We start from the raw sequence: 13,980 nt of genomic DNA on the forward strand, positions 1-13,980 counted from the left end.
AAATTAGTTTAATAAGTAGTGACAGATTTTAAAACAAAGAGAATAGACAATATCACTATGAATTACACTTATAATGTTAAGTAGGATGTTGTGAAACTATTTCCAGTGATACACATATAACAAAAAATGCACATAAACATACACATATGTATCCACATAGATAATTTAACAGTTGCATATAAGAATATTTGTTAAATGCTACTAGACTTGCCCTATTTTCAGAAAGCTTGATTTTTTTTTTCTTGGGGCTGTAGTCAAAAACCAGTGTCATTTTTTAAGCTTGACTAATATTTTTTATGTCTTACTAAGTAGCATTGCTCTATGCATGTATAGTTATGAACTGCTGCTATAGGATACAGATTTGTTTTACTGAGTTCTTCAAATTATTTCTCAAGACCCTTGGAGAAGGATCTTTTCTTGAGGGCCAGCACTGTGGTACAGTGGGTTCAACAGCTCTACCCAGGATGTGCGAATCCATAGCAGAAATGCCTAATTTGAGTCCTTACTCCATGTTTCATATTTGGCTTCCTGAAAATGCACTTGGGAGGCAGCAGATGATGGCTCAAGTGCTTGGATTCTGCCTGGGTAGCTGTTATTGCAGGCATTTGGAGAATGAAGCAGATGATGGAAAATATCTGTCTCTGTCAGTCTTGCCTTGCAAGTAAATATTTTTTTTTAAAGAAGAAACGAATTTTCAGTTAGTCTGAATTATTTAACTTTTTTTTTTTTTTTTTAAGATTTATTTATATGAAAGGCAGAGTTACAGAGAGGCAGAGAGAGAGAGAAAGAGGGGTCTTCCATCCGCTGGCTCACTCTCCAGATGACTACAAGGGCCAGAGCTGCATCGATCCGAAGCCAGGAACCAGGAGCTTCTCCTGGGTCCCCCACGTGGGTGCAGGGGCCCAAGGACTTGGACCATCTCCCATTGCTTTCTCAGGCATAGCAGAGAGCTGGATTGGAAATGGAGCAGCTGGGACTTGAACCGGCACCCAGATGGAATGCTGGCACTTCAGGTGACGGCTTTACCTGCTACACCACAGTGCTGGGCCCAATATCGTTTTTCTTAATCCAATAAGAGGAATTATGCCATCTAGACTATATTTATCATGGGTTTTGCATTTAGGAGATAATGTTTGTAAAATGATTTGAAAGGGAAATCAAGGTACATTGCAGGTAGGACCCTACACAGTTTGCTGTGAATTGCATTTCAGTTAAGTTTAATTGCCTGCATGTAGAAGAGGGCTGGCAGTGGGAAGAATACTGATAAATTTCCTGCTGATTGAAATATCAGTATATTATAACTCATTATGAGAAATGGTAATAGTTAGATATAACTCCAGAAATTTATGCGTTCTGGACAGTTAAATTTAGGAGACTATATAACTTCAGAAAGTGAAAATGGGCCAGTATACAAAATTTGTAGTTAAGACAGTTTATTTTGGTGTCCTCTGGCTGTAGGTCGAATGGCACCTCCTATAGATGATCTTTCTCCAAAAAAAGTGAAAGTGGTTGTTGGAGTAGCTCGTAAACATTCAGACAATGAAGCAGAAAGTATAGCAGATGCATTGTCTTCAACTTCAAATATTTTGGCATCTGAATTCTTTGAAGAGGAAAAACAGGAATCTCCGAAGTCAACATTCTCTCCTGCTCCACGGTAAGTTTTCATTTATAATTTGTATAGCCATCATGGATGTTTTCCAGATTGTCCTTGGAAATCTTCAAAAACAAAAAGTAATGTATTCCTTGTGAATCTTTCTTTTGGGAAAGTAACTGTACTTTGTACACTCTTAACTAATTGCCATAAGAGAATAAATTCTGGAAGTTTATTTGAATGGCTAAGATGAGAGCTTTGAATCTGAAGGGAAATGACTTTAAATCTAATTATATGAGTCCAAACATGTTGGGTATGTGTTACTACAGAAAATTTATTTGTATTTTTCTGAACCTCAAACCATCTGACTTTGTAACAACCTGATTATGGAAATGTGAAATGTAATTTTATGAAATGAAATTGTAAACACGTTTTAGTAGCCCTTACATAGTTTGGCCTTCTTGACATGCTAAATTAGAAGTTATTGATGACTAAATAGAAAATGGATTTATTCATCTTTAGGCAACTAACTTTTAAAATGTCATTTTTTAGTCCAGAGATGCCTGGGACTGTTGAAGTTGAGTCCACCTTCTTGGCTCGATTGAACTTCATCTGGAAAGGTTTTATCAACATGCCTTCTGTGGCAAAATTTGTTACCAAAGCCTACCCAGTGTCTGGCTCCCCTGAATACTTGACAGAGGTACTGTGAACTTTTCTGTGTTTCTGAGTCATGATTGCCATTAACAACGATCTTTAAATGGTTTGATTAATGGAAGTAAGAATCTACAGTTGTACTTTTAGAATTGAGGAAAATTGTACTATGAAAGTCATAAACCCATGTGTCCCAAATCTCCCTCGACGCCCACATGCCAGCTTTGAAGAAGTTACAGAAGACGGAACTCCATCTATAATCCCAAAAAGAATTTTGGGTATTACCTCTTGAGGGGGGAATGTTAGGTAGGTAGTCAGTTATGAGCTTATGTGTGTGTAACAGGCCTAAAGAGAAGACATCTATGTCCAGCATATGCATCTGCATCTCAAAGTCATCCCGATAATGTTTCAGGGGGGCAGCCTGGCCCTCGCATCCTGCCATGCCCCCTTCTGCCTTTCACAATCTCCCAGGTGCAGCCTAGTATCTGCATCTCAAACACCCTGCTCCCTTCCTCCTGTCTGATAACATTTGCATCCATAAAGTCCTTTGTTTCAGACCTTCAAGAGAGGTTTTTCTATTTACATCCAAAAAGCTCTTTGTTCCAAGAAGAGCAGAGGTGGGGAAGCAAGACCCATCTCCTTAAAAACCCCCAGCCTCAACTGGACTGCGCGCTCAGCTCTCTGCATCTTTGCTGAGCTGCCCGCCTGGCCTGGTCAGGTGTACTCTCCACTCACCCATGCAGCTCCGCTCTCCCCCAGTCTGAGCGACTGGGCACTCTCTCTCAGGTCCTGTCTGGAGAGGTGCCCATCCATTTTTACGGATGTCCCTACCCTAATAAACTTTGCTACTTTTACCTCCCACTAAAAAAAAAAAAAAAAGAAAAGAAAAAAGAAAATTGTACTATGAAAGTCATAAACCCATGTGTCCCATAATCTTTCCAAGTTATACTTCACTGTGTTCAAGAATTACAAATCAGTGAGGGGCTGGTGTTGTGGCTTAGCAGGTAAAGCTTTTTCCTGCAACACTGGCATTCCATATGGGTGCCTGTTCATGTCCCAAATGCTCTATTTCCAGTGCAGCTTCCTGCTAATGATTAGCCTGGAAAAAACATCAGAATATGGCCTAAGTGTTTTGGCCCTGCTACCTGTGTGGGAGACTTGGATGAAGCTCCCTGCTCCTGGCTTCAGCCTGGCTCAGCCTTGGTCATTACCAACATCTGGGGTGTGAACCAATAGTTGAAAGATCTCTGTCTCTCCTTTCTCTGCAGCTCTTTTGAATAAATAAATAAATAAATCTTAAAAAAAATCAAAGTCTGTATGGATATCCAAGTTTTTTTTTCTTTTGTTCTGTTTTTGTTAAATACAGACTTAACATAAAATATTGACATGGTTATGACCTTTGATTTAGCCTTTTCCTTGCTAAGCAAATAACCTAATTCTTCTCCTGCTTATATTTTCCTAGATTTTGTAACTATAGTTTCTGTTTGCGGATTACTGTGGACATAGTGTAGACTGGACGTTGAAACTTTACAGCTGGTTGATAGTCCCATGAGACTTGTGATGATAGTTGCTGCAGTGATGTTGCTTTTATATTTGAGGAAGCAGGAAGAGACTCATATTTATGGAACTACACACCTTGAAACAGTAGCATTATAATATTTTCATAAATATGAAAGTGATATTTTAGAACTATCCTAAGGAAATGTGTATGTATGTTCAGAAGGAAAATATGTATATATGTGCTTCATTACTGTTGAGATTATATTTTGCTGGTAATTATGTTCATATCTAGCGTTAACCTTTTTTCATTCATTCTCAGTTTGCCTGCTGTAAAGACCAGAGTTTTTCAAAGACATCCTTTTTAGTATTTCAAAAAGCCTAACTTGTATTCCAGTCTCCATAAAGCTAACGTAAACTTTACTTTTCTTCAGATTAGGCTGGAATGAGTTTAATTCAGTGTAATTGCTTACCTAATGTTGACCAGTTTACTTGTTTGGTATTTTTGTTTTTATTTACAGACAACCTACGTTACTTTTACATATAGTTTATTTGGCAAATAATTTTCAGATGTGAATTTTCTAGGAGAAAAGTCCAATGGAGCCATGGTGTTTTGAACAAATATGTTTAGAAATTTAGTTTTTGATTGGTCTGTGATGGATTAATTCTTTTTAAAAGGAGAATTAAGTCTTGAAATATGAAACTCTTCACTTTTCAACAGTTATTATTTTCCTCTCTGAGCCACAATTTATAATTTCCATGTGATTCTTTCCTAGAACTCCACATGTTGTTGCAAAATAAAGTTATGCTTTAAACGGGGAAAAAAAAGAACTCCACTTGAGCCTTGTCTTTCAGTTTGAGACCAAATCCTTAATAAAATATTATAATTTATATAAACAATTGAATTTAATGTAACTTTAATTTTTCCTCAGCCTTCGTGAAGAAGATAGGAATATACTGAATACAACTTTAAAAGTTCTGAATTGACTTTATGTATATTAATGTTTTCAAGATTGTGCTACTGTTTCAAATTAGACTTAGAACCAAATTTCTATGAATTATGTGTATTAGACTCAGTATATGTTGATCACTTTTCTTCTTTACCACAGGATCTACCAGATAGTATTCAAGTAGGTGGCAGGATATCACCTCAAACAGTTTGGGATTATGTGGAAAAAATAAAAGCATCAGGAACAAAGGTGAGGGAAACTATGTTCACTCTATTAGCATGGGAAAATGTTTAGAAAGTAGATTACTCTGAGTTCTTTTGCAAGAATGCAAGGTTTTCTGAGGAGGGCATTCAACACAAATTCTGAATCTACATAACATACTTTACAAACCTGAGCTAAAGCTATTTGCTAAGGCTCAAAGCATGCAGAATCCCTCCCCCGCCACTCACACCCCATCACCCTTTCTTTGTATGCTTTCTCTTTGTAATCTGTCATTATTTTGGAAGAAATGTTTTAGAGTAAATATTGAGATCCACATTGGAATTTTGCCTTGCTTCAGTTACAAACATCTGTTTTTGTTAGGGCACAACTAAGCATTTACAACAAAGACGTTGTAAAGTGTAGTGGCTCATTGAATAGAAACATTTGTTTTCTTTATTTTCAGTTGTTCAGGGCCATTAGGTTGCTATGAATCTGTAGGATTGTTCAGGAACCAGACTCCTTTCTTGATATTTTGCTATTTCTAATAGTGTCACCCTCAGCAGTCAAACATGGTCAAAATTGACTCACTAGTACCAAATGAGAATAAAGAAGCAATGCCCATCTGATTGTTTTAAGGGCAAGACTTAATTTGCAGTCATCACTTTATTTTCTTTAGGTGTGATTAGCTGGAACTTAGTAATATAGCCTACACAGCTAGTAGGGAAGCAGGCTTTTGAGGAGGTCATAGCATTGGAAATTCAGATATAGTGTTGATGTTAAAAGACTTGGATTTTCAGCATCATCTATACCACTGAAAATTAATGTCACTTTGAATAAATTCATTAATTCCCCTGGGATGCAGTTTCTTCTGGAAAGCCTATCAATGGATCAGCAAGATTTTTTCTTAAGACTTGCTTCCTTTTACTATTATCTGTATTTATGTTGGCAAACCTTGGTTGGTAACTGTCATTATAAAATTCAATATAATTGAGAAAATATTTAAAAATCAAACTGTTCTTTAGGTTATTATTTTAAACAGCTGTTTGTTATTTTCTTGAATAGGAAATTTGTGTGGTTCGATTCACACCAGTAACGGAAGAAGATCAGATTTCTTATACTTTACTTTTTGCATACTTCAGTAGCAGAAAGCGCTATGGAGTAGCTGCCAACAATATGAAGCAGGTTAAAGACATGTACCTTATTCCTTTGGGTGCTACAGATAAAATTCCACACCCTCTTGTGCCTTTTGATGGACCAGGTAGGTATACATTTTAATACTAAGATAATAATAAAATAAAGTGGGAAGTGGGACTGGAGTGAAAAGACTGACAACTGTTCTTTTTTGGGATCTGGCCTACTAGAGATGGCCTAAAGTGGGCAGGTTCCTCCTTTATAGCCTATAATCTGGGTACAAAATTTTACTGTTATATAATGATTGAAAATGACTTTCTGTTTTTGGTTTATACAGGGCTTGAACTGCATAGACCTAATCTATTGTTGGGCTTAATTATTCGTCAGAAACTGAAGAGGCAGCATAGCGCTAGTGCTAGTACTACTAGTCATACAGCTGAGACTCCTGAAAGTGTCCCAGTAGCATTGCCACCTGATAAAAAAAGTAAAATAGAAGTTTCTACTGAGGAAACACCAGAGGAGGAAAATGACTTTTTTAATTCTTTTACAACTATATTACACAAACAGAGAAATAAGCCTCAACAGACTCTTCAGGAAGACCTTCCAGCAACAATTGAACCTTTAATGGAAGTTGCCAAGCAGGAGCCGCCAAAACCTTTAAGATTCCTTCCTGGGGTTTTGATTGGCTGGGAAAATCAACCTTCTACTCTGGAATTAGCAAATAAACCTCTTCCTGTGGATGATATACTTCAAAGCCTTTTGGGTACCACTGGTCAAGTGTACGAGCAGACTCAGTCAGGGGTAGAGCAAAACACTCTGAAGGAAATTCCATTTATAAATGAGCAAACTAATCCAAAAGCAGAGAAAATAGATAAAATAGAAGTAACTGATAGTGAAGCCAAGGAAGTAAAAGTTAAAGGAGATAATGTTTCAGAACCCACAGGTAATTCAGTAGTAATAGGGGAAGAAACATCGGTAGTAGGGTCCTCTTCCATTTCTCCAGGGCCTTTGACAAGTCTTAGTCTTAGAGGTAAACCACCAGATGTTTCCACAGAAGCATTCTTAACAAATTTATCAATTCAGTCTAAACAGGAGGAAACACTGGAGAGTAAAGAGAGAACATTAAAAAGACAGCTGCCCCAAGATCAAGAGAACACTTCACAAGATAATCGGACTTCAAATACTAATTCTCCATGTAGATCTAATGTAGGGAAAGGAAACATAGATGGTAATGTGAGTTGCAGTGAAAACCTTGCTGCTAATGCAACAAGGTCCCCACAGTTTATCAACCTGAAAAGGGATCCTAGGCAAGCAGCAGGACGAAACCAGCAGGTAACTGCTTCAGAAAGCAAAGATGGGGATAGTTGCCGGAATGGAGAAAAAAGCACCCTGCCTGCTCTGTCACACAACAAGGAGCATTTAACAGAGCAAAACAATGTAGAAGAAAAACTGTCTTCTGCAGAGAAAAATGCATGTGTTCAGCAGAGTGATGACTCAAAGGTTGAACAAAACTCAACTTCTGCAGAAAACGTACACACTTCCCAAACTGAACAGACAAAACCCTTACAAGAGGATATTTTAATGCAAAATATTGAAACTGTGCACCCATTTCGAAGAGGACCAGCTGCAGCAACATCTCATTTTGAAGTTGGAAACACGGGTCCACCAGAATTTCCTCCTAAAAGTATCAACTTTGCTTCCAGAAGCACCAGCCCCAGAACAAGTGCAAACTTCTCACCCATGAGACCACAGCAGCCCAACCTTCAGCATCTCAAGTCTAGCCCCCCTGGATTTCCATTTCCGGGGCCTCCTAATTTTCCCCCACAAAACATGTTTGGATTTCCACCACATTTGCCGCCTCCGTTACTTCCCCCTCCAGGCTTTGGCTTTTCTCAAAATCCCATGGTTCCTTGGCCACCTGTTCATCTCCCAGGCCAACCACAACGAATGATGGGTCCCCTTTCACAAGCATCAAGGTATATGAGCCCACAAAATTTTTACCAAGTTAAAGACATTCGGAGACCAGAAAGGCGGCATAGTGACCCTTGGGGTAGGCAAGACCAACAGCAAATGGATAGGCCATTTAATAGGGGCAAAGGGGACCGCCAGAGATTCTACAGTGATTCACACCACTTGAAAAGAGAGCGACATGAAAAGGAATGGGAGCAAGAGTCTGAAAGGCACAGACGCAGAGACAGAAGCCAAGACAAGGACAGAGACAGAAAAAGGGAGGAAGGGCACAAAGATAAAGACAGGGCCCGGCTGTCACATGGTGATCGAGGGGCTGATGGAAAAGCAAGCAGAGATGTCAGGAATGTAGACAAGAAACCAGAAAAACCTAAAAATGATGACCATGACAAGGACAAAGAACGAGAGAAAAGTAAACATAGTTCTGGAGAAAAGGACAGAGACAGATATTACAAAGATAGGGACCACACAGACAGAGCTAAAAGCAAAAGGTAAAATTTGCAGGCTGCTTCAGGATTACATTTAAATAACTTAAATGTTGTATCTTAAAAACTATATGAGATTGCCTGCCCGGATTGTGCCATCTTTTACATTTTTACTATTGGTGGTTTGCAGAACAATAAATCCTGTGTTGGTGCAGAGTGCTCTGTACCAGTGCTCATCATCCTTCATACCAACTGTACCTAGTTATAGGAATTTAATATTTTTTAAAGTTTTACATTGCTGTATATTCAAAGATTTGTTTTATTAATATGCAATAAAGGCTTAGAAATTTTAGTTTTATTCCTTAATTGGTAAATATGGTTAACTATGGAATATATTTACTGCCTCTAGTGAATGTCCTTTATATAATGACTAATTTGAGAGTAATGTGTGCTCTGTACTTTTGTTTGAAATTGCACTGTTTTTAAAGAAACTGTAGAGGAGCAACAAAAAGCCAAGTGACTTCATAATCAGATGATACTAATCACTAGTTGAACAGTTTTTGACCAAGAATCAGAAGCCCAAGGATTATATTTCTTGCTTTATCTGCACTCAAGGAAGGCATTTATTACCATATACTACAGCTTTTGTGGTAGGCCATTATTTTCTTTTTCATTTTTGGCTTTTCAGAAACTTGAATACTTAAGCTTGTACATGGTCTTGTGTTTTGCTATCCTTTTTACTGTAAAATGTAAATATTTTAAGGGATATTTTGATTCTAAATATGATAAAAGAATTTCTCACCTATTTTGTGTGTGTGGTTTGAAATTGAGTAGTAAATAATTTCTTCTTTAAAGCTTTAATTACTTTCAGACATTGTTCTTCTCTTAGCCAAGAACACACAAACATGGCAATCTATGGCAGGCATTAGATGAGGGGAAAAGTAATTTTTAAAAAGTATCTTAGATTGTAGACTGAGATAAATCATGTTGTTCTAAAGAGGCTAGAATTTAGAACTACCATTAAAAAGTGCATCTGAAACCCATGTTAAAGGTGTTTCTGAAAACTTAAACACCATCAAAGTTTGGTGTTCTGACTCAGTAATCATTGAAAGACCATAGGATTTGTTTTAAGAGAACATGCTTTGAATTGCTTTGTAAAACATAATGTAATTAGTCGTATGTTTTTTGTAGTATGTGCTAATTTTACTAGAAAGCAGACAGCTGCTGTTGCTCATCCAAAGTAATTTATACCCTAAAATACATGCTGAATTGATGGCTGTAATTTAAAACAGCTACCAAATGATGCTGCCACTAGTGTCCCCACCCCCCCACCCCCCCCGCAAAAAGAGGGAGAAAGGAGAACTACTATGTAAACTTACGTATACTAATGAAAAAAAATATAACTCCACAAAATTATGAAGATTGTTTTCTTAAAAAGATTAGAGTTGGAATAGTGGTTTTTTAAAAAAATCTTTAATTTATTTGATAAGCAGAGAACAAGCTTCCATCTGCTGGTTCACTCCCCAAATGTCCACAACAGTAGGGCTTGGGCCAGGGCTGAAGCTGAGACTGGGAGTACAATCCAAGTCTACTATGTTTGTGCAGGAACCCAATTATTTGAGCTATCACTGCTGTGTTGGTCTACTTTAGCAGGAAGTGTGTCAGGATCCAGAGCCCTGATGCGGATGTCTTAATCACTAAGCTAAACATCAGCTTTTCTTCTTTTTTAAATCAATTTATTTGAAAGCATTGGAGAGACAGAAATCTTCCATCTGCTGATATTACTCCCCAAACAGCTGCAATGGCCAGAGCTGGGCCTGTCTGAAGCCAAGAGCTAGGAACTTGCTTTGTGGTTGCAGGGGCCCAAGGACTTGAGGCGTCCTCCACTGCTTTCCCAGAGAGCTGGATCTGAAGTGGAGTAGCCAGGACGAACTGGTGCCCATATTGGATGCCAGTGCTGCAGGCAGCACTTGCCTATACCACAGCACTGGCCCCAACATTAGCTCCTAAAATAGATTTTGAAACCCATTTAGTTTTGCTACTGTGAAAAGTAGAAATTCAGAACTAAATTTCTCTACTTTGTAACAACTTGCAACACTTTTTACTCTGAAATTTATTATAAAAGTTTGTAATAGGGGAATTTTATTTTAGTTCCATTTAACTTTGATCTACTTTTCATCTGTAAGTTAACTTTTTTAAAAAAAATATTTACTTATTTGAAAGTAATGGTTACAGAGAAAGAGGGAGAGAGATCTTCTATCAGCTGGTTCACTCTGCAGATGGCCACGAGAGGGCTTGGCCAGGCTGAAGTCAAGAGCTGCTTCCATTTCTCCCATGTGTGTAGCAGGACCCAAGAATGTAAACCGTGTTCCACTGCTTTTTCCCCAAGCCATTAGCGAGGAGCTGAATCTGCAGTGGAACAGCTGAGACATGATCTGGTCCTCAAGTGGGATGCCAGTGTTGCAGCTGCCGACCCCCTGTAACTTCTAAGGAGAAAAGAAGTCACCAAACAGAACCTGAAGCGATCTTTTGTCAGGGTTTTGTTTTAATTTCAAATGTGTATATTGTCAGTAAATCTGCTTTTACTGACTTACCTGGTATAGGGAATTGATGAGACAGTAGTTACCTTTTTGCAAGGTACAGGTGAAAAAAATTGGGTTAATGAATTTTAAAAAATTATCTTTTAAGTTAGTTTTTGAAAACTTCTTAGTTAATTCTTAAACATACTGTTGGGATGCTTACTGTTAAATTTCATCCTACCATTGAATCTTGATACATGTGTTTAAAATATTTAAGGCCCACATTGCCTCATGTTAGTGATCATCAAGGGCTACAGTGCGATTACATGTTTGAACCACACATCTTAACCCCTGGTTGAAATATTGTAGAGAGAAAAAGTATGGCCATATTTAAAGTTTTTCTTGCATGGAAGGAAAGGGAAAATGATAAAGGTTTTCTGTAAGTAGTACATCCAGTGCTGTTCTCAGTCTTGAAGTCCCACAAATGACTATTTTTAAGTAAGTACATGAATTTCATCTTTCAGTTTCTCCCATTTTAAGAAAAAGGCACTCTTTAAGAAAAGTTTGACATTTAAAAAAATTAGAACCATCTTATTCATACTTCTATTAACTAGAATGTGTCAGGTTGTCTTAATACCTGTGAAGCCTTCTCTTTTTAATCCTTGTGGCAGTAAGAAAGCCTCTGAAGCCCTTTGTGCTAAGCCTTGTTTAAAGCACTTTATATAAACCTAGGTCAGCCTTGAAAGGTGAATGCTTATCTGAGACCCAAGGAAACTGAAACTTAGTTGAAAATTTGTCTGAGATTAGTCTTCTGCAGCCAAAGCCAGAGTCTTACCCTCCAAAATTTATATGCTTGGAAAGTAACACTTAAAGATTAAGTCTTCTCTCCCCATAATGCCAACCTGGCCAAAACCCTTAACTGAGCAGCCCACCTCAAAGTGCACCAGGAGGCATGAGCAAAACTGTGATTCCTTTTATATAAATTTGCAAAGTTTAATCAAATTCTAATTTTCCATTTTTTTTTTTACTGGTTTTCTCTTGCTATTATTGGAAATTTATTGGCTGACTTCCAAATTTATTATCTTAAAGGTCTGTAGATAGAAGTCTGACGTGGATCTACCTGGTTAGATCAAGATGTCAGCAGGGTGTGTTTCTTTGCTGGTGGCTTTGTTGGTATAGGGGTTGGGAGGGGGTGAAAACCATTGCCTTTACCTATTAGCATCCAGAGGACACCACTTGGCTCTTGGGCCTTTTCTCTCTAATTTAAAGCAAGCAGCATGGGGCCCAGTCTTTTTCATGGTACCAACTGTGACCCTTGGTTCTGATTTCCTCTTTCACTTCTAAGGACCCAGTTTGTGATTACATTGGACCCATCCAAAGTAATTTTCCTATTTTAAGGTCACCTGATGAACAACCTTAATTTTATCTGTGACCTTAATTTCCTTTTGCCATGTAACCTATGTACAGTTCCAAGGATTATGATAGAGATCCCATTCGTTTACCTACCACTGCCGTTGACTCTTGTTGCTTAGTTATTGGTTAGCTAACAAATCTTAAATTTTTCGAATCAGAACATCAAAAACCATGGTAAGTATGTATTGAAAATTTACAAAAAATGATACCAACAATAGAGAACAAACTGAAGAAAGTTAACCACCTTGGGTATAAACAGGTGTTAATGTATATATATGACCATGTACAAACTACTTAATAGGCAGGCTCACAGTTGTTGCTGAGTTTTAATGTAGCTGTTTTTTTTTTTTTTAAGAAGTATGTGAATTGATTATAAGTGTATTTATGCGTGTTTTATAAGGAACCAGATCTTTAACATTGGGATGTACCAGCTGTACTATTCCATCTCAAGATCGCTCTGAAAAGGTTGTCCGGTACCTTACTAATGACTACGAAGAATAAAATAACAAGATCAATGTTTGGTTTCTGTATCTCAAAGCAAATGACAAGTAAAATTGGTTAGTGCTTTTTTAAAGGGCCAAACACCTAGATTCTTTGATTTCTTCTTAATAAAGAATTTTAGAATCCATTTAGAAAGAAGGTAGTGAATTGAAAAATTATAGGACAGTAGCTAGAAGTGTCTGGTAAATTTAAGATTCACTCTTCATAGATTGAAAACAGAGTCACTGGGTGGTGGGGGAATAACCTATGTACTTAAAGGAATCTGATTTCACTTCAAATGTTCAAGTGCCTTCACTTTTTATGTGAAACAAGGCATTTTGTATGTGTATGTATCTATAAGCCCAGTTGTCTTAAAACTATTCTTTAACAATGCTTTTCCCCCACGGTAATATTTATTTTTTCCCCAGAAACTTACTTTTTAAAAGGAATTTCTCAAAAGGTAAGTATTAACTGCCATCCTCTGGTTTATGTATTTTTGCCTTACTTCAAAAAACAAGCCAATAAACAAGTTGGGGCAGGCTTTTGGTGCCATGGGTGGGTTGTTTGGAACACCTGCTTCCCAGGTTGAAATGCTTGGTTTTGGTTCCAACTCCTATACTTCAATCCAGTTTCCTGCTAATCATTCCCTGTGAGGCAGCAGATGATGTTTCTGTTGCTTGAGGCTCTGCCATCCATGTGGGAGAGCAGCCTGGCTTCAGGCTGGCCCAGGCCTAGCTGTTGCAAACATTTGGGGAACAGGTCAGCAGATGGAGGGTTCCTCTCTGTTTCTACCTTTCCAATAAAATAAATTTTTATAAAAGCTCACCTGATAACATTGAACACTTGTTTCAGAAGCATCATCACATTAATAGTAAAGTTAAGTGTCATTTTTATTTTGTGCTGGAAAGCATACCATAGGGAGTCTGTTCAACACCATCATGAGGATGGCAAAAACGGGAGTAATGTTGATAATTTCCACCTGAAATTTGCAGAGATTCAAGATGAAAATAATATTTTCACCAAGTTGTTTTGACTTACAGAAATCTAGGTAAACAGTTTTCAGTTATTAAGGAAATATTGCTTGCCTATTCAGTAAGTATTTGCTTAGTTCGCACAATTTAGTGGTAATCAACGTGGGAAGGTTCTAACCTTGT

General features: G+C 37.7%; 1 protein-coding gene across 6 annotated transcripts in view; it reads left to right on the top strand.

Moving 5' to 3' along the window:
- The window catches only part of PHF3 (PHD finger protein 3), an 85,923-nt gene extending 76,689 nt beyond the window's left edge, over positions 1 to 9,234 (top strand). For 3 of the 6 annotated variants that reach the window (XM_062186325.1, XM_062186327.1, XM_062186326.1), the window contains 5 exons: positions 1,459 to 1,654; positions 2,144 to 2,291; positions 4,849 to 4,938; positions 5,953 to 6,148; positions 6,359 to 9,234. In XM_062186325.1, the coding sequence (XP_062042309.1) occupies positions 1,459 to 1,654; positions 2,144 to 2,291; positions 4,849 to 4,938; positions 5,953 to 6,148; positions 6,359 to 8,484 (2,756 nt within the window). In that variant the 3' untranslated portion in view covers positions 8,485 to 9,234. The remainder of the gene's footprint in view (positions 1 to 1,458; positions 1,655 to 2,143; positions 2,292 to 4,848; positions 4,939 to 5,952; positions 6,149 to 6,358) is intronic. The other 3 variants (XM_062186328.1, XM_062186329.1, XM_062186330.1) reach the window with 1 other exon arrangement.
- Positions 9,235 to 13,980: the final 4,746 nt, after the last annotated feature.

The sequence above is a fragment of the Lepus europaeus genome, chromosome 3 (assembly GCF_033115175.1).
Source record: "Lepus europaeus isolate LE1 chromosome 3, mLepTim1.pri, whole genome shotgun sequence".
Lineage (NCBI taxonomy): Eukaryota > Metazoa > Chordata > Mammalia > Lagomorpha > Leporidae > Lepus > Lepus europaeus.